At 46.0% G+C, this 23671-nt stretch overlaps 1 protein-coding gene across 1 annotated transcript in view; it reads right to left on the bottom strand.

Annotated features, from left to right (window-relative positions):
- Positions 1-2153: 2153 nt before the first annotated feature.
- The window catches only part of LOC144806163 (uncharacterized), a 37502-nt gene continuing 15984 nt past the window's right edge, over positions 2154-23671 (bottom strand). Inside the window, exon 4 of the mRNA XM_078672587.1 lies at positions 2154-3403. Coding sequence (XP_078528713.1) covers positions 2400-3403 — 1004 coding nt within the window. The 3' untranslated portion in view covers positions 2154-2399. The remainder of the gene's footprint in view (positions 3404-23671) is intronic.

Genomic DNA, 23671 nt, shown 5'->3' with positions numbered 1-23671 from the left:
AAGAAAACCGCATTCAAGGAACGACTGGACAACAACGCACACAATAGCAAGGAGCTCTTCAACATCGTTAAAGAGCTCTCCAACCCCAACGCCGGAAACAACGACATCACCCCTTCGCAAGACCTCTGCAACTCCCTCGCCTCCTACTTCCACAACAAGATCGCGGACATGCACAACAGCTTCTGCACTCAACCGACGCACGCCACGATTGAACCACCGCCCCCCACCACCACCCTCCACGCCTGGACCCCGATCAGCTCCGAAGAGACCGTCCGCACGATGAACTCCATCCACTCCGGATCTCCGAACGACCCCTGCCCTCACCACGTCTTCAACAAGGCCGACGCTGTCATCGCATCCCACCTACGGGACATCATCAACACCTCCTTTGACACCACCACCTTCCCGGAGAGCTGGAAGCATGCCGAACTCAGCGCTCTACTAAAGAAGCCATCAGCCGACCCCACCGACCTCAAGAATTACCGCCCCATCTCGCTGCTCCCGTTTCCAGCTAAAGTCATCGAGAAGACCGTCAACAAGCAGCTGGCCGCCTTCCTCGAGACGTACGGATCCCTCGACTCCTCGCAGCCTGGCTTCCGGGCCAACCACAGCACCAAGACCGCCCTGATCGCAGTGACCGATGACATCCGAGCCCTGCTCGACAACGGAGAAACAGCGGCCCTCATCCTCCTAGACCTCTCCGCGGCCTTCGACACTGTCTGCCACCGCACCCTAGTGCAGCGCCTCAGCAACGTCGGAATCCAGGAGAAGGCACTGGAGTGGATCATCTCCTTCCTCGCCGGAAGGACACAGAGAGTCCGCCTCCCCCGTTCAGATCAGAAGCCACCGAAGTCATCTGCGGCGTCCCTCAAGGCTCCTCGCTCAGCCCAACCCTCTTCAACGTCTACATGAGCCCCCTCGCAGCCATCGCATGCCAGCACAACCTCAACATCATCTCCTATGCCGACGACACCCAGCTGATCCTCTCCCTCACCAACGACCCCGCCACCGCCAGAGCCAACCTTCATGAAGGGATGAAAGAGGTAGCCGAATGGATGAAGAACAGCCGCCTCAAACTGAACTCGGACAAGACGGAAGTCCTCATCCTGGGATCTTCACCCTCCACCTGGGACGACTCCTGGTGGCCCTCCGCCCTAGGCAACGCACCCAAACCAACAGACCACGCACGCAACCTGGGCTTCATCCTGGACTCCTCCCTCTCCATGACCGGACAAGTCAACGCCGTCTCCTCGTCGTGCTTCAACATCCTGCGTATGCTACGTAAGATCTTCCGGTGGATCCCTACCGAGACAAGCAAGACGGTCACCCAGGCCCTCGTCACCAGCCGTCTGGACTACGGCAACGCCCTCTACGCCGGAACCACCGCTAAACTCCAGAAGAGACTCCAGCGGATCCAGAACGCCTCAGCCCGACTCATCCTGGACATCCCCCGTCGCAACCACATCTCCAGACACCTGAAAGACCTGCACTGGCTCCCGGTCAACAAGAGAATCACCTTCCGCCTCCTCACCCACGCACACAAAGCCCTACACAACGAAGGCCCAGGATACCTCAACAACCGCCTCAACTTCTACGCTCCCAAACGCCAGCTTCGATCGACCGGCCACGCCCTCGCCACAGTCCCCCGCATCCGAAGAGCCACCACAGGGGGAAGGTCCTTCTCCTACCTCGCCGCCAAGACCTGGAACTCCCTCCCTCCCCACCTCTGCCTGACCCAGGACCACCTCGCCTTCAGGAAGCAGCTCAAGACCTGGCTGTTCGAGCAGTAGCGGACCCCCCCCTAGCGCCTTGAGACCCCCCGGGTGAGTAGTGCGCTATATAAATGCTTTGATTGATTGATTGATTGATTGAGTGCTAAGGGGGCGGGGCGGAAATACGGCGGGCGCATGCTGGTGACGGAACCGCTCCGTCACCAGCGTCGGTTGCGCTGTGCTTGTGACGGAGCGGTTCCGTCATGGCCCGCCCCGCTCAATAGAACTCTCAGCACAGGCGCGGAATTCGCGCCGCGCAGGGGTGCCGGGCGGGCCATGACGGAACCGCTCCGTCATCAGCACAGCGCACCCGCAGCTGATGACGGAGCGGTTCCGTCATCAGCATGCAACGGGTTAAATGCAATTATTCCCTACTAAGATACAACAGATAAAAAAGATACATGTTATGAGCCAGTTTGTTCATAGCCCACCTACAATAGTACAAAATCACATGTAATCCTTGCAAAATTATAGTTCACTCTGTTAAAGAAGAAGTCAAACGTCAGAAGATCTGTCTCTGAATGAATCAAGGGACAACAACGATGCTGTACGTCAGTGCAGAACATAAGATCAATGAATGTTAGCAGAAAACAGGGTGTTGCCAGCACAGTGAAAGGATCTGTGCCCTTAAGGCGCTGCACTCTCCGTTACACCAACTCCATCTTTCTTCTCCACGTGGAGTCTCAGATGTCGTGAAAGAGATTGTTTTTGTTTTGCAGTGAAACTCTTCTCACACTCAGTACAATTAAAAGGCCTCTCTCCCATGTGTGTTATCTGGTGTTGTATTAGAGTTGTGCTCAGAGTGAAACTCTTTTCACACACAGTGCACTTGAAGGGTCTTACACCTCTGTGTATTCGTAAGTGTTGTACGAGGGATGGTTTCACAGTAAAACTCTTATCACACTCGGTGCAGTTAAAAGGTCTCACTCCTGTGTGAATTCTATGGTGTTGTAAAAGAGCGGTCTTATCGATAAAACATTTCTCACAGTTTGTGCAGTGAAAGGGCCTAATCCCTTTGTGAATTTTTAGATGCCGTAATAGAGCAGATTTATCAGTGAAACATTTTACACACCCGGTGCAGCTAAAGGGTCGCACTCCTGTGTGTATTCTTTGTTGTTGTGTAAGAGCTGTTCTCACCCTAAAACTCTTTTCACACTCCGTGCACTTGAAGGGCCTCACTCCAGTGTGTATCCGTTGGTGTCTTAGAAGATGTCCCTTTTCAGTAAACCTTTTCCCACATTCTGTGCAGTGAAATGGTCTCACCCCGGGGTGTGTTCTCTGATGATTTAGAAGATTTCCTTTTTGAGTAAAGCTTTTCCCACAGTCAGTGCACTGAAATGGCCTCTCTCCTGTGTGTATTCTTCTGTGAATTACGAGATCAGACTTTAGAGTAAAGCGTTTTTCACAGTCTGTGCAGGAAAAGGGTCTCAGCCCTTTGTCGGGTCTCTGATGTGCCGCAAAAAATATCTTAGTCCTATATGCCTTCTCCCACTCACTACTGGTCAAGCGTCTTTCTGTTGTCTGAAGATTGTGTTGTTGATTTAGGATGAAATTGTCAGTAAACATCTTACACTCTGTGGATGTACTGGTCTCTCCCTTGTTCACACTACTTTCTTCTGACTGGAGGGCTGCTGAATAAAAAGAAATGGAAAAAAACAGGAAAATAGTTTACATAAAAAAGCACCAATGTGTGGTATTACATGTCAGTGGTTGGCAGTACTGCTACAGGAATGTTTTGCATGTTACAATGAGAGGCAGTAACAATGATTCCTTTGATACACAAATGTTGGACACTCAGGTAATGTCAGATAGATAACAGACTCTTGTCGCTCATGAGACATACTTATGTCAGTCATGTGACAGACCCACCTCAGTCAAATGAAGGACGCATGTTGGACAGTCAATTCAATTCAAAAAGTCTTTATTTCGATTTTTTCCAATCATAAAAGACAGTTACAGCCTTGGCCATTTAAAAAAAAATAAAAAAAAAATGTTTTACAATTTAAAATTTTAAAATTACCCTTCATTGACAGCTAGTAAAATCCACAGTTCGTCACTTCAACTCTCAATTAACAATTGTTGGCCTACCGCCAAACATAAAACCCATAGATTACAGTCATTAAATAAGTTATGTTAAAAAGAAGAAAAAAAAAGAACATGCATATATAATTCATTTCATTCTTTAAGAAAATATTTTAAAATTCATCACTAGTTACATTAATCACTAAGAACATTTTACAGTCTCAGGTGTCATAGGCCGAAATTACTGTAGGCTAATTTTACGGGCCCGAATTATCCACATCCAGTGGAGGAATTTAGCTATGGCTATAACTACGGCTTGGGAGTTGTCAGTTCGTAAAATCCTGACAGCCTCACAACCCGTTTTGAGACCTAACTGGACACAAATAGGTTTTAACCAAGATCTCCTAGGTACCTTATATTCTGGACAGGCAAAGAGAACGTGCCCAATGACTTCCCGCTGATCGGGACAAAAGGGACAGGCCGAACCTTGTCCCCCACGCCATTTTGCAGTGAGAGCATTTAGTGGTAATGTCCCCACCCTAATCTGATGATATTTCTTCCTGTCCCCTGGGATGGTAATCCAGTCCCAATAAGCCTCAAAGGCCGGAGAATGCTTAAATTCTAGGAAATCTGCCGTAAAGGATGTTTCAATACAGCGGCCAAATCTCTTTGCCTCCAGCATGTTCCAGTACAGGTCTCAAAATGTTTTTCTAGGTGGAAAAGGATTCCCTACTGGGTCATCCCACAATGTAGATAATCCCATAGCCTTGTATATTGCTTTTACCTCCTTCATCCATAGTATTTTATGGGCCTTATCGGAGTCTCTCACCTCGAGGAAGGCCCGTGCATACTGGGAAAGTTCTGGGGTGACCCATAATCTCCTCCAGTAGGCAACCGATCTGTATCTGGCCATATCCTCGAGGCCATGAGACCCTAGATCATAGTGGAGAGGGATCAATGGAGTGGAAGCCGGTAAGCCTGTGATGTTGCGCAAAAATTTATTTTGCGCACCCATCAACCTTTTTAAGTTACTGAGCCCCCACAGTTCCGCCCCATAAAGGACTGCTGCTCCAACTTTGGCGTCGTAAATCTTTAAAACCGGGGTGATTGGCCTGGTATGAGATAAGTAAAATTCCTTAGTGAGTGCTCCTGTCAATTGTGCGTGCTTCGTGACCAGCTGGTTGGTGTGCTGTTTCCAGTCTAATTTGGATGATAAGGTTATGCCCAGATAATTAAATACTTGGGTCTGCTCCAGTTGAACCCCATCCATAACCACCTTCCATCTGGCGTATTTATTTTTGTGTAGGACCATGAACTTTGTCTTAGATGTATTAATGACAAGACCATGGTCATTACAGAAAGTTTCAAAGACTCCAACGGCCTTTTGGAGGCCCTGCTGTGTCTTCGAAATCAATAACGTGTCGTCAGCAAACATCAACAGGGGGATCAGCTTGCCATCCAACTTGGGGGCATAGGTTGGTTGCTGTTCAAAATAGCTGATCACCCTGTTGATGTATAGTGAGAAGAGTGTAGGGGCAAGTACACACCCTTGGCGTACCCCACTTGCGATAGGGAATTTATCAGTTACACTTCCCTGCTGGTTCCAGCAGACTCGGGCAAAATTATCTTCATGCAATCTGATTAGGAGTGACAGGATATCCAATGGGATGCCCTGTTCTTGTAAGGCTGCCCACAGCTTAGTACGAGGCACCAAATCAAACGCTGATTTAAGATCAACGAAAGCTGCAAAGAGCATACACCCCCCCCAGTAACACTACACGCCAATATAATAAAACAATCTAAAAACTTGGTCAATCGTACTGGTATGGCTACGGAACCCTGCCTGTAGAGGCGACAAAATATCGTTTTCCTCTATCCAGCCCTGAATACGCTGCAGTAAGAGCCTTGCCACTACCTTTTGTATGCAAGCAATAAGGCTAATTGGCCTGTAGTTTCCTGGGTCCGAGCACTCCCCCTTTTTGAAGATTGGGATAATCACGGCACCCTTCCAGGACTCTGGTATTGGTGAGCCCATCGCAATGCCATTAGCAAGCAGGTGGATGTCAGAGGCCCAGAGATCCTTGTCATGCATAAAAAGGTCTGCTGGAACGGAGTCCAGGCCTGGTGCCCTAGCTTTTGGGATATTGTTCAAAGTTTTAATGATATCAGCTTTGGTGAAGGAAAGGTGATTTGCGCCCTCAATTGCTTTTAGAAGAGCCTCACGCTCTTCTCCCTCCTCGTCCACAGCGGCAAACTGGGACGCATAGTGAGAGACCCAAGCATTTGGTGAAACATAATTAGTAGGTTCACCTCTTTTAATCCCCCTACCCCATTTGACCATATCCCAAAAGGAGCACATAGATCTTTCTTTGCTAGCACTCAGGAGCTCCCTCCAGTATTCATTGTCCCATTCACTTTTTGCCTTAAGTTGCGTTTTTTTATACGTGACTCGGGCAATCTTAATCTTAGCTATATCTTTGGTTTTTACTGCATCTGATAGGGCCCTATATGCAACCCTACAGGATTTGCCATACCATTGATCCTCCTTCCTTGCTGGCCTACTCTGTTTTTTATTCACCTTTTTGACGAAGAAGGATCTTAACTGATTAAAAAAACTATCGTGGATCCGACTAACATTTGATACGACTGCCTCCACAGTGGAATTGTTCCTTAATTCTACTATAGCCTGGATAGTCAAATCCCTCATGGCAGCAACACCTTCCTCATTCATTACACAGTTAGCCCATCTAATTAGTCTGTGGTTATTTGAGAGGGCTGTCTCCACACAATCACACAGGCCCTCGCGTTTAAGTAAGTCAAATAACCTAAATGACAGGATTAATGGGTCATGATCACTCTCTACCCGTTCCTCTATCCGCATATCGTCAATACTGGACCAGTTCTCTTTGTTTGTAAGGATGTAGTCTATGCGGCTATGAGATATACCGTTGTTAAAGGTAGAGGCGCCCTGTTTGTCAGAACCCATTCTTCCATTAGTGGCACGTAACCCGTGCTCCACACATAGGACTTTAAGTTGTAATGCTGCCTCTGACCATTTTTTAATAGGTGGTATTGTCAGCTGAGGGGTCTTCCAGATATAGTCCTCTTCCACTGTAAGGTCCATATCATAGCTGTCTAGGGGTTCAAAGCAACAATTAAAATCTCCTGCAACAATAATGTTACCTTTTGAGCGATACCGCTCAAGTAGAATATCTAGCTGGTCAACTGCTTCAGTGGGTTTGTCACCTGGGAGCCCCCTGGAGTAGATATTAAAGACAAAGAGGTCCTTATAATCTGAGCATTTAAGTCTGATTAACAGAATATCTGGGCTATTTGTGACCAGCTGAGTAACGGAATATCTACTGTCCTGCTTAACCCATGTCAACAAGCCTCCCTTCGGTCTCCCCCGTAAGCTAGGAATGGCTGAAGTGTAAAAGTTTAAATATCCTTGCTTAAATTCCGGGGTTACCTGCCATGTTTCCTGAAGGAGGATTATATCCTTATTATCCAAAAAGGCTAGCCAGTCCAGGGATGCTACCTTACTTCTCAGCCCTGCCACATTCCATGACAACAAAGTGGATTGGGCGAGAGGATTAATACTGTCAGATTTGGTGCGGGGGTCAACACTAACCCTGCCCTCTTTGGGTAGTATACCCCCGCATAGACTAGTATCTAATGCCTCCAGATTTAAATCAATTTAGTTTTTTGCTGTGTTGTCAGCAATACAATCAAGTGGTTGATTTCGGCCATTTGTCCCTTCCAAATCCACTAAGATATTACATTTGCCCATTATGTTAGTCTGGGCGTGGGGATGTCACTTGTAAGGGCGGTGCTCTGAGCTATAATGTCACCCGGTCAACAGACCTCAGATAATCTAATACATGCCGTATTGCGATCCCTCGTGAGTCAGTCGCAGTCATTTAGGCCTGACAGGATCCCAAACCTATTTCCTAGGCTAATCCCCCATTCATTAGCTGGAGCACCCACATCCCATCTATTCATCATGGGGAAAATTGAATTTTGCCTTGTCATGTGTGCCTACGTGTTCCCCATCCTATGTAATATGTGCATGATTAATATGCATATATCCCCCCATGACCGAATAAAGACGCAATTATAGTTGTGTCCAACGTTAGTATGTTAGCTATCCAGTCCTGTGAAAGCAATGTGAATTAGGCTTCTAGGCCTATGTTGCCAACGTTCTACATTATGCACGTTAATTCATCGAATTGTCCCCGTTTCTAGGCCTCAAAGGACCTGAACACCAGATTCAAGCTCCAGTCTCCTGAACCCACTCTGAGGAGCGATGCAGCCCCCACCTGCATCCCTGACCCTTCGCTTACTTCCTGCCGCGCAGCGCGGTGCCCGGCCTGGCTCTGCCTGCCTGCCAAGAATATGTTATGCCTACAGTTATCAGTTCAGCTCTCCGTCTTCACATTCCTAAGCAAACAAACCGCATAAACATCTTCAGCTATAGTCTAGTCTTCCTGTCTCCATGCAAGAGAATTACTGTATTAATATCCATAGAAGATTCATAGCACACGCAATACATGAAGAATATATGCACGCCTCAGCCTTAGTGTCCAGTAGCCTTTACTCTGATGACTTTTAGATTCTATCAACATGTACTCCAAACACAAGATACCAGATATGCTATAGGTACATGTCGTCCTGACATCGCAGACTTTAGTCTCCTCTTCTAGTGCAGAAGTCAGAGCCCCCAGCTCTCCCCAGATACACGTCATGGTCCGTTTGCGCGCACCACTAGGTTAAAGGTTCCAGCTGCCCAGGTAGCCCCCTCCGTGTATCCACCCATTTATGACGCTTCTGTGACGTTCTCATCACATGTCTTTGTGCACGCCCTGTACACGCCTTCTTTTTACGCCCATGTGTTCTTATCTTACGTTTGTCACTTGTTACGCCTACTGTATGCAATGAAATTGTAATGTTTTCCTATATATACTATGTGCTGTTAATGAAACGTTGCAGCTGCCATTCCATGCCATTCTATTTCAGGCTGTTCCGATCCTGCCCCTTCCCTTGTGCCTGATTAAAGCCTGTTCAACTCAGATACCCCGGATCCTGCCTCTTATTTATTGAGCTATCTGTTTTATTTAATGCATAGAAAAATAGTACCGGTAATTAATTATTTATTTACCACATAATGGCGCCCGAATAGGGACGAGCCCCTTCCCCACGCGCCGGAGATGTAACGCAGGCCCCCTGACCCTTCTACAGCCGTGACGGAACTCTACCGTGCACGTGCAGATATTTCTGCTTCATCAAGTCTCCCTCAGGCCCACGGAGGAGACGGAGACTGCGGTCCGGCATCCAGACGAGGCGGTGAGGAATGCGGTTCGTCCCGACCAGAGCCCAAGCCGAGAGAGCAAGGTCCGAGGTATCCGGAGGCCCACCTGTTTCCGAAGCCCGAAGTTCGAAGCGCATGCGTAGTAACCAGATGTCGTAGCAGTCCAGTCCAGTCCGAGGCCTTCAGTTCTGCTTCCCGGTGAGTACCGTCGCGGGGGGAAGTATCTAGACAGGTTCATTAGTTTGTCCCTGGTCCGATGGGTTTGGGTACGCAGATCCAGTCCGACGTGTCCATCTAGGTGGATACGGTATGACGTGTCTCTTTATGAGACCGGTATGTTCTGTACTGTTTTAGCAGTGCATCCAGTAATTCTAGTAAGTCTGTTCTCGAGAAATTCAAGGGTTATGTTTTCGGTGTAGCAGGTAGTAATCTGTTCGAACTGTTATTAATGTATTTTTTTATGTCGTGGTATGAATGATTTGTTTGCCATTTCATTACTGTGATTATCGTGTATTGTGTTTAAGTCCAAGTTCGAGTAAGACTCAAATATGCCTCTGTTTTCAAAGTTACGTCAGATAAAAACCAGAAAAGGGTTACTTGAAGAATCAGTTCCTGTCCCTCCCAGGGACAGTCCTGGACATTTTATGTATCACAAGCATGGCTTAGATGCCATATTATATCTAGACTTATGGGTAGATTATACAAAGAATCTTGAAGAGAAATATAGATGGCCTGTATCAGGTACATGGGATGCCGAGTGCATCATGCGAGTAGAAGAAGCATTATGGAAAAAGAAATCCAGACAATCCCAGAAAGATGCCATAGAATTATGGCGTAAAGAATCTCATAAAAGATCCAAAAAAGAATTCAGAAAAGCAGAATTAAGTTATGTTAGTCTGGGCGTGGGGATGTCACTTGTAAGGGCGGTGCTCTGAGCTATAATGTCACCCGTTCCACAGACCTCAGATAATCTGATACATGCCGTATTGCGATCCCTCGTGAGTCAGTCGCAGTCATTTAGGCCTGACAGGATCCCAAACCTATTTCCTAGGCTAATCCCCCATTCATTAGCTGGAGCACCCACACCCCATCTATTCATCATGGGGAAAATTGAATTTTGCCTTGTCATGTGTGCCTACGTGTTCCCCATCCTATGTAATATGTGCATGATTAATATGCATATATCCCCCCATGACCGAATAAAGACGCAATTATAGTTGTGTCCAACGTTAGTATGTTAGCTATCCAGTCCCTGTGAAAGCAATGTGAATTAGGCTTCTAGGCCTATGTTGCCAATGTTCTACATTATGCACGTTAATTCATCGAATTGTCCCCGTTTCTAGGCCTCAAAGGACCTGAACACCAGATTCAAGCTCCAGTCTCCTGAACCCACTCTGAGGAGCGATGCAGCCCCCACCTGCATCCCTGACCCTTCACTTACTTCCTGCCGCGCAGCGCGGTGCCCGGCCTGGCTCTGCCTGCCTGCCAAGAATATGTTATGCCTACAGTTATCAGTTCAGCTCTCCGTCTTCACATTCCTAAGCAAACGAACCGCATAAACATCTTCAGCTATAGTCTAGTCTTCCTGTCTCCATGCAAGAGAATTACTGTATTAATATCCATAGAAGATTCATAGCACACGCAATACATGAAGAATATATGCACGCCTCAGCCTTAGTGTCCAGTAGCCTTTACTCTGATGACTTTTAGATTCTATCAACATGTACTCCAAACACAAGATACCAGATATGCTATAGGTACATGTCGTCCTGACATCGCAGACTTTAGTCTCCTCTTCTAGTGCAGAAGTCAGAGCCCCCAGCTCTCCCCAGATACACGTCATGGTCCGTTTGCGCGCACCACTAGGTTAAAGGTTCCAGCTGCCCAGGTAGCCCCCTCCGTGTATCCACCCATTTATGACGCTTCTGTGACGTTCTCATCACATGTCTTTGTGCACGCCCTGTACACGCCTTCTTTTTACGCCCATGTGTTCTTATCTTACGTTTGTCACTTGTTACGCCTACTGTATGCAATGAAATTGTAATGTTTTCCTATATATACTATGTGCTGTTAATGAAACGTTGCAGCTGCCATTCCATGCCATTCTATTTCAGGCTGTTCCGATCCTGCCCCTTCCCTTGTGCCTGATTAAAGCCTGTTCAACTCAGATACCCCGGATCCTGCCTCTTATTTATTGAGCTATCTGTTTTATTTAATGCATAGAAAAATAGTACCGGTAATTAATTATTTATTTACCACATAATGGCGCCCGAATAGGGACGAGCCCCTTCCCCACGCGCCGGAGATGTAACGCAGGCCCCCTGACCCTTCTACAGCCGTGACGGAACTCTACCGTGCACGTGCAGATATTTCTGCTTCATCAAGTCTCCCTCAGGCCCACGGAGGAGACGGAGACTGCGGTCCGGCATCCAGACGAGGCGGTGAGGAATGCGGTTCGTCCCGACCAGAGCCCAAGCCGAGAGAGCAAGGTCCGAGGTATCCGGAGGCCCACCTGTTTCCGAAGCCCGAAGTTCGAAGCGCATGCGTAGTAACCAGATGTCGTAGCAGTCCAGTCCAGTCCGAGGCCTTCAGTTCTGCTTCCCGGTGAGTACCGTCGCGGGGGGAAGTATCTAGACAGGTTCATTAGTTTGTCCCTGGTCCGATGGGTTTGGGTACGCAGATCCAGTCCGACGTGTCCATCTAGGTGGATACGGTATGACGTGTCTCTTTATGAGACCGGTATGTTCTGTACTGTTTTAGCAGTGCATCCAGTAATTCTAGTAAGTCTGTTCTCGAGAAATTCAAGGGTTATGTTTTCGGTGTAGCAGGTAGTATTCTGTTCGAACTGTTATTAATGTATTTTTTTATGTCGTGGTATGAATGATTTGTTTGCCATTTCATTACTGTGATTATCGTGTATTGTGTTTAAGTCCAAGTTCGAGTAAGACTCAAATATGCCTCTGTTTTCAAAGTTACGTCAGATAAAAACCAGAAAAGGGTTACTTGAAGAATCAGTTCCTGTCCCTCCCAGGGACAGTCCTGGACATTTTATGTATCACAAGCATGGCTTAGATGCCATATTATATCTAGACTTATGGGTAGATTATACAAAGAATCTTGAAGAGAAATATAGATGGCCTGTATCAGGTACATGGGATGCCGAGTGCATCATGCGAGTAGAAGAAGCATTATGGAAAAAGAAATCCAGACAATCCCAGAAAGATGCCATAGAATTATGGCGTAAAGAATCTCATAAAAGATCCGAAAAAGAATTCAGAAAAGCAGAATTAAGTTATGTTAGTCTGGGCGTGGGGATGTCACTTGTAAGGGCGGTGCTCTGAGCTATAATGTCACCCATTCCACAGACCTCAGATAATCTAATACATGCCGTATTGCGATCCCTCGTGAGTCAGTCGCAGTCATTTAGGCCTGACAGGATCCCAAACCTATTTCCTAGGCTAATCCCCCATTCATTAGCTGGAGCACCCACACCCCATCTATTCATCATGGGGAAAATTGAATTTTGCCTTGTCATGTGTGCCTACGTGTTCCCCATCCTATGTAATATGTGCATGATTAATATGCATATATCCCCCATGACCGAATAAAGACGCAATTATAGTTGTGTCCAACGTTAGTATGTTAGCTATCCAGTCCCTGTGAAAGCAATGTGAATTAGGCTTCTAGGCCTATGTTGCCAACGTTCTACATTATGCACGTTAATTCATCGAATTGTCCCCGTTTCTAGGCCTCAAAGGACCTGAACACCAGATTCAAGCTCCAGTCTCCTGAACCCACTCTGAGGAGCGATGCAGCCCCCACCTGCATCCCTGACCCTTCGCTTACTTCCTGCCGCGCAGCGCGGTGCCCGGCCTGGCTCTGCCTGCCTGCCAAGAATATGTTATGCCTACAGTTATCAGTTCAGCTCTCCGTCTTCACATTCCTAAGCAAACGAACCGCATAAACATCTTCAGCTATAGTCTAGTCTTCCTGTCTCCATGCAAGAGAATTACTGTATTAATATCCATAGAAGATTCATAGCACACGCAATACATGAAGAATATATGCACGCCTCAGCCTTAGTGTCCAGTAGCCTTTACTCTGATGACTTTTAGATTCTATCAACATGTACTCCAAACACAAGATACCAGATATGCTATAGGTACATGTCGTCCTGACATCGCAGACTTTAGTTTCCTCTTCTAGTGCAGAAGTCAGAGCCCCCAGCTCTCCCCAGATACACGTCATGGTCCGTTTGCGCGCACCACTAGGTTAAAGGTTCCAGCTGCCCAGGTAGCCCCCTCCGTGTATCCACCCATTTATGACGCTTCTGTGACGTTCTCATCACATGTCTTTGTGCACGCCCTGTACACGCCTTCTTTTTACGCCCATGTGTTCTTATCTTACGTTTGTCACTTGTTACGCCTACTGTATGCAATGAAATTGTAATGTTTTCCTATATATACTATGTGCTGTTAATGAAACGTTGCAGCTGCCATTCCATGCCATTCTATTTCAGGCTGTTCCGATCCTGCCCCTTCCCTTGTGCCTGATTAAAGCCTGTTCAACTCAGATACCCCGGATCCTGCCTCTTATTTATTGAGCTATCTGTTTTATTTAATGCATAGAAAAATAGTACCGGTAATTAATTATTTATTTACCACATAATGGCGCCCGAATAGGGACGAGCCCCTTCCCCACGCGCCGGAGATGTAACGCAGGCCCCCTGACCCTTCTACAGCCGTGACGGAACTCTACCGTGCACGTGCAGATATTTCTGCTTCATCAAGTCTCCCTCAGGCCCACGGAGGAGACGGAGACTGCGGTCCGGCATCCAGACGAGGCGGTGAGGAATGCGGTTCGTCCCGACCAGAGCCCAAGCCGAGAGAGCAAGGTCCGAGGTATCCGGAGGCCCACCTGTTTCTGAAGCCCGAAGTTCGAAGCGCATGCGTAGTAACCAGATGTCGTAGCAGTCCAGTCCAGTCCGAGGCCTTCAGTTCTGCTTCCCGGTGAGTACCGTCGCGGGGGGAAGTATCTAGACAGGTTCATTAGTTTGTCCCTGGTCCGATGGGTTTGGGTACGCAGATCCAGTCCGACGTGTCCATCTAGGTGGATACGGTATGACGTGTCTCTTTATGAGACCGGTATGTTCTGTACTGTTTTAGCAGTGCATCCAGTAATTCTAGTAAGTCTGTTCTCGAGAAATTCAAGGGTTATGTTTTCGGTGTAGCAGGTAGTATTCTGTTCGAACTGGTATTAATGTATTTTTTTATGTCGTGGTATGAATGATTTGTTTGCCATTTCATTACTGTGATTATCGTGTATTGTGTTTAAGTCCAAGTTCGAGTAAGACTCAAATATGCCTCTGTTTTCAAAGTTACGTCAGATAAAAACCAGAAAAGGGTTACTTGAAGAATCAGTTCCTGTCCCTCCCAGGGACAGTCCTGGACATTTTATGTATCACAAGCATGGCTTAGATGCCATATTATATCTAGACTTATGGGTAGATTATACAAAGAATCTTGAAGAGAAATATAGATGGCCTGTATCAGGTACATGGGATGCCGAGTGCATCATGCGAGTAGAAGAAGCATTATGGAAAAAGAAATCCAGACAATCCCAGAAAGATGCCATAGAATTATGGCGTAAAGAATCTCATAAAAGATCCGAAAAAGAATTCAGAAAAGCAGAATTAAGTAGGGAATCCTCAGAAAAAGCCCAAGAAAGGGAACTTCTAGAAGAAGGTGAACGAGTTAGAGCAGAACAGTCAGACAGACAGAGAAATGCCCTTATTAAAGGTATGTATCCTCTTCTTGCCGAGGGCTTGCCGAAGGCAACCCCGGAAGTACCCTGTAATTTACCGCCACCATTGGTCCCGACTAAGCTACGTCATAAACCGACTGCAGCTGAAATTTTTCTTTCGTCCTATTTGGATGATACAGTCCCAGAATATGCAAATTCTATTCCGCCTGCTCAACCTCAGCACCCGGTTAATAATGTAATTCCTGTTCCTCCAGTCACTGGTCCAGGGAACCCTGTCCATGTGCCAGTACCCCCGGACCAGTCCACACCACGTGTTTTGCCAGTCACTTTACCAGCACATTCAGTATTAACTGACGATTCTAGTTCAGGAGGAGCGGGGGGAGGTGCTCCTACCACCCCGCCTCAAGTAAAACGAATGACGCTGAGAGACGCAGCGTTACAGCACACGCCAAAGGTGACTACATACGCAGACCTCAAGCGACACCTTACTGACTGCATATATGATTCAGTACCAGGTGAAGATCACATGATATTGTATTCAGTACGTTTAAGACGGGTTGCCAACTTTTTGGCCACCCTGCCTGATATGAAGGAACATCTAGACAGAATATATCATTTTATCCGTACAGGGGAGAATTCAGAAAGTATTCACGAAGCTATGGCACACAGAAAGGTCGAGATTCAAAGTATGATTCTGCAATTTATGATTAACTGTTTAATAAGAGAACAGGATTATCCTGATAAAGACAAAGACGAGATGAAAGCCCTGACAAGATGGAGTGACAATATAGCCGAGGGAAAACATAAGACACAAGGTAGTATAGAAAGTATGTACAGGAAAATTCGTAAGGAAATTATAAGTATACACCAGAAGGAGAAAGCAATAAGAGCAACCGAGAAAGAGAATGACTCTTCAAGTGAAGAGGTAGACAGCGAGAATCCCGACAGAATAGCGTATGTAGGTAGAACTAGATTTTCCGACAGACATTCACGTCTAGATTACAAGAACGTTTTTCCTCCTCCCGTACCAGAACAGCGTTCTCTTGAACAAGTATTCCAGGCCACTGATAAGATTCTGAAACTACGAATAGGTTATAGTGAGCTTAGTACCATGCATGAACAAGAACTAGCCCGATCAGCAGTCCGATGGACTAGTGATTCTGCCACGTTTCCAGACGAAATAGTGGCCCAAACGTTTCTGAAGCTGCCCCCAGCCGAACAGCGTCTGGTGGGTATGTATATGATCCAGCACCTCATTACACTGTATGAGGATCAGCATTCTGACCCAGGTCCTTTGTATGATGTACTGAACGAGTTACTCCTAAACAGATGGAAAGGTCTAGGTACCGATTTAATTAGTGTCATTTTGGAACAGCGCCACAAATACAGAACGTTCCTGAATCCACATTTTGTTCCTGTTCCACCCCCAGTAAGAGAATCATTCTACATAGACAGACAGAATCCGTTGCGAGAAGTACATCCAGTTAAAGGAGCGGGGGATGATCTAGAACGAGTATTTGTTTACACCCCTATCACGAAAATAGAACTCTTAGAAATGAAAAAGTTAATACCCTGTCACGATAAAGATCCAGCAGGGTTCCACCGTGAATTAAAGGATATGCTCCGTATGGGAGAATACACGTATCCCGATATCATTAAAATGTTAAAGGTCCTGTTGCCTGCGGGCATATATGAAAAACTTAAAGAAAAAGAATGGGAGGTGGGAGAGAAAAAGATAGATTGGACCGCATTAGAGACTGAAGATAACACACGAGTTCCAGGTACCGGTCTTGGGGAAAAAGCTAAAGCATTGCCCGAGTTGTTAATACAAGTCTTGCCAAGATTACTAGCCACGAAAAAGGAAGACTGGGATGCCATCTCAGCCTGTAAACAGAAACAAGACGAAGACACTAGTGATTTTTATTCTAGATTTGAGAAATGTTTCATTATTAATAGCGGTCTGAAAACAAGTAGTGAATCGTATCCACATCTTTTTGTTACCAAACTAGTTGAGAATTCTTTGCCACAAGTTAAAAATCGAGTACTGAAAGTCGAAAGTACCTGGCAAGCTAATACTCCGTCACAAATGCTCCAGATGCTCCAGTATCACCAGAACAGAATCAGGGAAGAGCAAGAACATGAAAGGAGACGTATGAAAGACACGAAAATGAAAGTACTGGTTGCACAGTCTGTTCCACAAGACAGTCAGAAGAGGGGTCCGAATCAAACTAGTCATTCTACAGCTCCCGTTAAAGGGACATGCAATTATTGTAAACAGCTAGGTCATTATATAAATGAATGTGCAGTTCTGAAACACAACATAGCTACTGGTAAGACAAAAGAGAGACCACGTCCTCCTAGACAAGAACAAGTTCCGCAGAATGCCCAGACACCGCAGAACGCACAACAGACAGTTACAGTACCGCAGCCTATAGCTGCCACACAACACGTTACACAACAGATGTACCAGTATGCACAGTCAGAATATCCAGAATAACAACAGTATTCATGAAACAGCCTAGAGAGGGAGGGTGGCTTGCCTCTCATCGAGATTCCTGTAGATCAAGAGGGTCCCTATGTACACAGTCAAGTATTAGGGAAAGACAGAAAGTTTCTGATTGATACAGGGGCAAGTAGGACTACCATCAGTCATGACGAGGTTCCAGGGGCTCCACTCTCAGGCTCAAGAAATGTTTCCCTTGGATTTTCAGGAAAGCCTATTGTTAATGAAATATCGAAACCAGTTACCCTAGAAGTTGGTCCATTGTCCCGAACTACAGACTTGTTACTTACGAAATCTTGTCCAGAAAATTTACTAGGTATTAAGACCCTGAAAGAATTAGGAGCAGTAATTTGTTGCTCCCCAGAAGGAGTGAGATTGTTTTTACGTGATTTCAAAGGTCATTATGTATTACGCGATTTTGATCCAAGATTATTGAATGTACCTCAGCATTTATGGGCGCAAGGTCCAACTGATGTAGGTTGTATGCACATTACACCCTATTGTGTCACTCTGAAGCAAGGTGTTGTATTACCACGAATCCGACAGTACAAATTGCCACCTGAGGCTGTAGCAGCCTTATCAAAAATTATTGACGAGCTCATTGCTCAAGGAGTAGTTGTAGAAACTGACTCCAATGTATGTAATTCTCCTATCATTCCGATTCTAAAATGTACTGATCCCAATGCACCTCCAGTTTATCGATTAGTGATTGACCTTCGAGAACTTAATAAATGTATCATACCCCAGTACCCAGTGGTTCCGGATATTTCTTCCCTATTGACTGCCATTGATTCCGAGGCTACGTTCTTTACTGTTATTGATCTCAAGAACGCATTCTTTAGTGTCCCCATTCATCCAGACAGTCAGTTTCTTTTCGGATTTTGCTTAAACGGAAGAAGCTATAAATTCACACGAGCTCCACAAGGTTTCACAGAAAGTCCTAGCATTTACAGTCAAGCACTTAAAAGACAACTAGACAATATTCACATGCCAACTGACACTGCCCTGCTCCAGTATGTCGATGATCTATTGATCACAGCCCGTTCTGAACGTGACTGCGAACGTGCGTCACTTACAGTCTTGTATTTCCTGGCCGAGATGGGGCACAAGGTGTCCCCTTCGAAACTGCAATTCTGTGTCCAGCAAGTGGTCTACCTTGGACACTTACTGTCCAAGAGGGGTAGGCAGTTGACACCAGACCGTATCCTGTTAGACAGTATTCAGAACCTCTGGTTTAACAAGCATTTACGAGCAGCCGCCAAGCAGAAAGTGCGTACCTGCATGATCTGTTGTCAGTTCAATCCAGGTAAAGGTGTCCCGGTGGAACTAGGTGGAATCCATCCTCCTGACCACCCTTTTGAAGTCCTCCAGATGGATTATATTCAGATGGATCGATGTCGAGGTTTCAAATATGTCCTCGTAGTTGTATGCGCTTTGTCCAGATGGACAGAAGCATATCCAGTCCCAGATTACACTGCCGCGACCACTGCCAGGCAGTTGGTTCGTGAGTATTTCCCCCGCTATGGATTACCGAGGGTCGTGTATTCAGATAACGGCCAGCCATTCTCCTCCGAACTCATGAAACAAGTATCTCTTCTGTTAGGGTACCAGTGGAAGTTCCACTGTGTACGACATCCCGAAGCAGCTGGTCTCGTAGAGAGACATAATCAGACCCTGAAAATCCGCATTGCAAAGGTATGCGCAGAGAAAGGCGTAGATTGGATGGTAGCACTGCCAGTCGCCCTTTTTTACATGAGAATGGTCGCTCACTCCCGTTCAGGTCTGTCCCCTTACGAGGTAATTTTCGGTCGTCCCCCAAACATGTGGGGTACACCTAGGCCACGTAAAATAACTGATGTTGACAGTAATATGCTGACAGATTACCTGGCTTCCTTGATGTCTGCACTACTCTCTTGTCGTTCACAGGTCGCCGCTGCTTTTCCAGACAACACCCAAGTGAAACCGCACGAGGTCATACCAGGCGACCTCGTTTTGATTAGAAATTTTGATCGTTCAAGTCCGCTGGAGCCCCGCTGGAAAGAACCAAAACTCGTGCTGATGACCACGAGGACAGCAATCAAGGTGGAGGGCCGCAGAGGGTGGTTGCATTCCAGTCACGTGAAACGATTTCATGGACTCCGTCCAAAGACTTTTTTCAAGGACTGCCCCGTTCTCAAGGACTGCCCAGATACTGACTCTAAACTTCCCCTGTTAGAGAAAACTCCGCAGCAGGAGTATAAAGAAAAATTACGGTCTAGTAAGTCAGCCAGTTTAATTGTCTAAGTCCCTCTCGGGTGAAACGGTTAGACAGGTTCCTGACATGTATGAGATAGACCCACATAGTGAGAGAGTTAGTCGAACTCTAAGAGAATACGTTATCAGAAAGAATCTTCGAAGTCGATGCATTGTTACTCTTTTAATTTTATTATTTCTGAGTTTTACGATTACAGGCATAAGTTATGTTTTACATATATATTTTCCTCATACTGTTTCTCATGTACATTTTTCCTCTAATGTTACAGTAGAGCACACATTCAGTGAACTGCCTCCTCACGAGTTATCCTATCGTCTTGCTATGCGCAATAATACTTTTATCCGAATGTTACACTATTCACACCAGACCAGCAATGCCACAAATTGTTGGGTGTGTGGTCGACTCCCCCCTTTCCAGACACCGAAGGGAGTTCTGCCACTCTTTCCCTATCCGTTTTCACACAATGGTTCGTGTGGAGCATGGTCCACGTTAACGTCATCCTCAAACGATATGTCCCTTCTGAATAGAACATGTTTTCCAGACAAGGAAGGTCTTTCCCATAGAACAGGGTTAGATCTAGAAAATGAAGTATATGATCTAGGTAATTATTCCTCGAATTTCATGGTTTTGAATGTTCAGTCCGAGACTACTCCAGATTTGCCTGCTATTACAGTTCTACCAGTGAAAGGCGAATTATGTGTCCGAAAGAATGGTTCAATACACCTAGGACATAGTGATTGTACTACTGTGGTCAAGTATAGTGACAGTGGGAAATCTACTTTCAAAGCCTCACGTCATTCTTATTTTGTATGTGGTCAGACCGCATATGTACGTCTGCCCCTCGATTGGGATGGAACATGTTACATTGCCTTCCTACTGCCACCAGTTTTCCTAGCCCCATCCGATTATCACAGAAACACACATCTAGTACACATTAGACCTAGAAGAGAGATCGAGTCCCCAATTGTCGATCAGACTGAAACTGCCTTAGAACAGTATCAAGATTTCAATAAAGGTTTCTTTTTCTTCATAGGTCCTGTCCAGAATAGTAAGTTAATACGTAGGCTAACAAGAACCCTTGAAGCAGTAGTGAATGAGACTACTTCCGCTCTAGGTAACTTAACAGAGGAGCAATCTGCTATGAGATTTGTCGTGCTCCAAAATCGTCTCGTCCTTGACGTCATACTGGCCGATAGGGGCGGAGCTTGTAGAGTCATCGGATCTAGTTGCTGCATTTTCATTCCTAATAACGCACCGTCTGTTTATTCAGCTATAACCAGATTCATAAAATAGCCCATCAGTTACACCAGAATCCAGGCACCTGGACGTGGTCCGGTTGGCTCTGGAGTATAATATCTGCCCGGGGATGGAAAGTATTGTCATTCCTGGGTATAGCAGTAATGATCATATTCAGTTGCTGTCTCTGTTTACAATGTGGCCCTGCGATTTGCGGCTTGTGCGCTACATCCTGTATTCCTAGTCCAAAGTCCCGTTCCAAGAAGATTCGAGACGAGCAAATGATGCTATATGAAATGATAGATGGTATCATGAATATTGATGTTTCCTGATGGAAACGTAGAGCACAAGGAAGGAATGAGGAAAATTGAATTTTGCCTTGTCATGTGTGCCTACGTGTTCCCCATCCTATGTAATATGTGCATGATTAATATGCATATATCCCCCCATGACCGAATAAAGACGCAATTATAGTTGTGTCCAACGTTAGTATGTTAGCTATCCAGTCCCTGTGAAAGCAATGTGAATTAGGCTTCAAGGCCTATGTTGCCAACGTTCTACATTATGCACGTTAATTCATCGAGTTGTCCCCGTTTCTAGGCCTCAAAGGACCTGAACACCAGATTCAAGCTCCAGTCTCCTGAACCCACTCTGAGGAGCGATGCAGCCCCCACCTGCATCCCTGACCCTTCGCTTACTGCCTGCCTGCCAAGAATATGTTATGCCTACAGTTATCAGTTCAGCTCTCCGTCTTCACATTCCTAAGCAAACGAACCGCATAAACATCTTCAGCTATAGTCTAGTCTTCCTGTCTCCATGCAAGAGAATTACTGTATTAATATCCATAGAAGATTCATAGCACATGCAATACATGAAGAATATATGCACGCCTCAGCCTTAGTGTCCAGTAGCCTTTACTCTGATGACTTTTAGATTCTATCAACATGTACTCCAAACACAAGATACCAGATATGCTATAGGTACATGTCGTCCTGACATCGCATACTTTAGTCTCCTCTTCTAGTGCAGAAGTCAGAGCCCCCAGCTCTCCCCAGATACACGTCATGGTCCGTTTGCGCGCACCACTAGGTTAAAGGTTCCAGCTGCCCAGGTAGCCCCCTCCGTGTATCCACCCATTTATGACGCTTCTGTGACGTTCTCATCACATGTCTTTGTGCACGCCCTGTACACGCCTTCTTTTTACGCCCATGTGTTCTTATCTTACGTTTGTCACTTGTTACGCCTAATGTATGCAATGAAATGTTGCAGCTGCCATTCCATGCCATTCTATTTCAGGCTGTTCCGATCCTGCCCCTTCCCTTGTGCCTGATTAAAGCCTGTTCAACTCAGATATCCCGGATCCTGCCTCTTATTTATTGAGCTATCTGTTTTATTTAATGCATAGAAAAATAGTACCGGTAATTAATTATTTATTTACCACAGTCCCACCTTGGCGTCTTAGGATAAGTCACGTTTTGCTGCTCACCATAGAAACATTTTAAGGTGAGGGGAACAACAGTGCCACTCCTGCGTTGAGGGGGGAGTATATTTGACAAAACATTAGGGAGCACAGCCGAAGTAGAAAAGTTCACCACTACACAGTCTCCTTTGAACTTTTTCGGTCTGTTCCCTATCCAGGCTACCCTTCTAGCTGTCTTAGTCTCCCCTGCTAACTGCTGTGTCCCTCCTGGAGCCATCTGCACGTTACCTAACAGCCAATGCAGCGCCTTACTAGAGAGAGATGTTGGGGATTCTAACTGCCCAGGTACCAGAGGTGGTACATTTGCCTGTACCAACACCAGAGGTGAAGCTTCTACTATGAATTGGGGAGAGTCTGTCTCCTGATATGGTACAGGTGGTATGGTTGATGTTAACAAAGCATCCTCTCTTACTACTGGGTGATTATCTACATTTGCTGGTGCCTGACCAGGGGGGATAGTTGCTGTCTTACTCCTCCCTGCCTCTGCCACACTCGCAACATTCTCCCCAGTTATACCTACTAGGTTTGAAACTAGAGTTGCTATGTTACCAACCTCCCCCACAACCTTATTCTGAATCCCGCCTATTTTTTTAACCTCAGCAGTAAGCTTATTAATTTTGGCCACCATTGGTTTGATAATAGCTTTGATTTTACACTCAATCATATCAGCTATCCTAAGAAATAGCTCATCATCCATAATATGCTTTGCACTATCCTCCCCAACATCCATACTCTTATCCTTAGCTTTCCGTAGCGGTGAGGCCCTTTTCCTCCTCAACCCTGACCGTAACCCGCCACGCTTGGGCTGGATCTTTCTACATGTTCTGACTGCCCTAGTTTCCTGCTCTGGGGAGGAAAGATCTTCTTCTATGACATGGACATGTGTCTCAGGGTCAGAATCAGGATCACTTTCCGGGTCAGTTACCGGGTCAATTTCTGGATCAACCGCTATAAGTGCGCTATGATCATACTTGCCACTGGCAAGAAGATCGGTCTCAGGAGCCTCACTACTAGCAGTCGGCAATGATGTACCTCGCAATAGAGATGATGGAGATGGGCTCAGGGGAGGGAGAACTGGAGATTGACTTAATCCTAATGACTGTCGACTTTCGCTATTAATTTTCGTTACCACCTGGACCAAATAGTTATCCATCGTATTGGACGTGGTTGGAGTTATTTCTTTCGGCATGCTACACAATTGCAGGTTAACGCTCAGAAGAATATTAGGAGTTTATAACATAGAATGAACGGTACTCTAACTAGGAAAAGGGAGGGCACAACAATAATAATCCTCTATAGGATTTAATAAGGTAAGGCAGTATAAGCTTACTAC

The sequence above is a fragment of the Lissotriton helveticus genome (genome assembly GCF_964261635.1).
Source record: "Lissotriton helveticus chromosome 1_1 unlocalized genomic scaffold, aLisHel1.1 SUPER_1_unloc_50, whole genome shotgun sequence".
Classification (NCBI taxonomy): Eukaryota; Metazoa; Chordata; class Amphibia; order Caudata; family Salamandridae; genus Lissotriton; species Lissotriton helveticus.
This window is presented reverse-complemented; position numbering and strand designations above follow the sequence as displayed.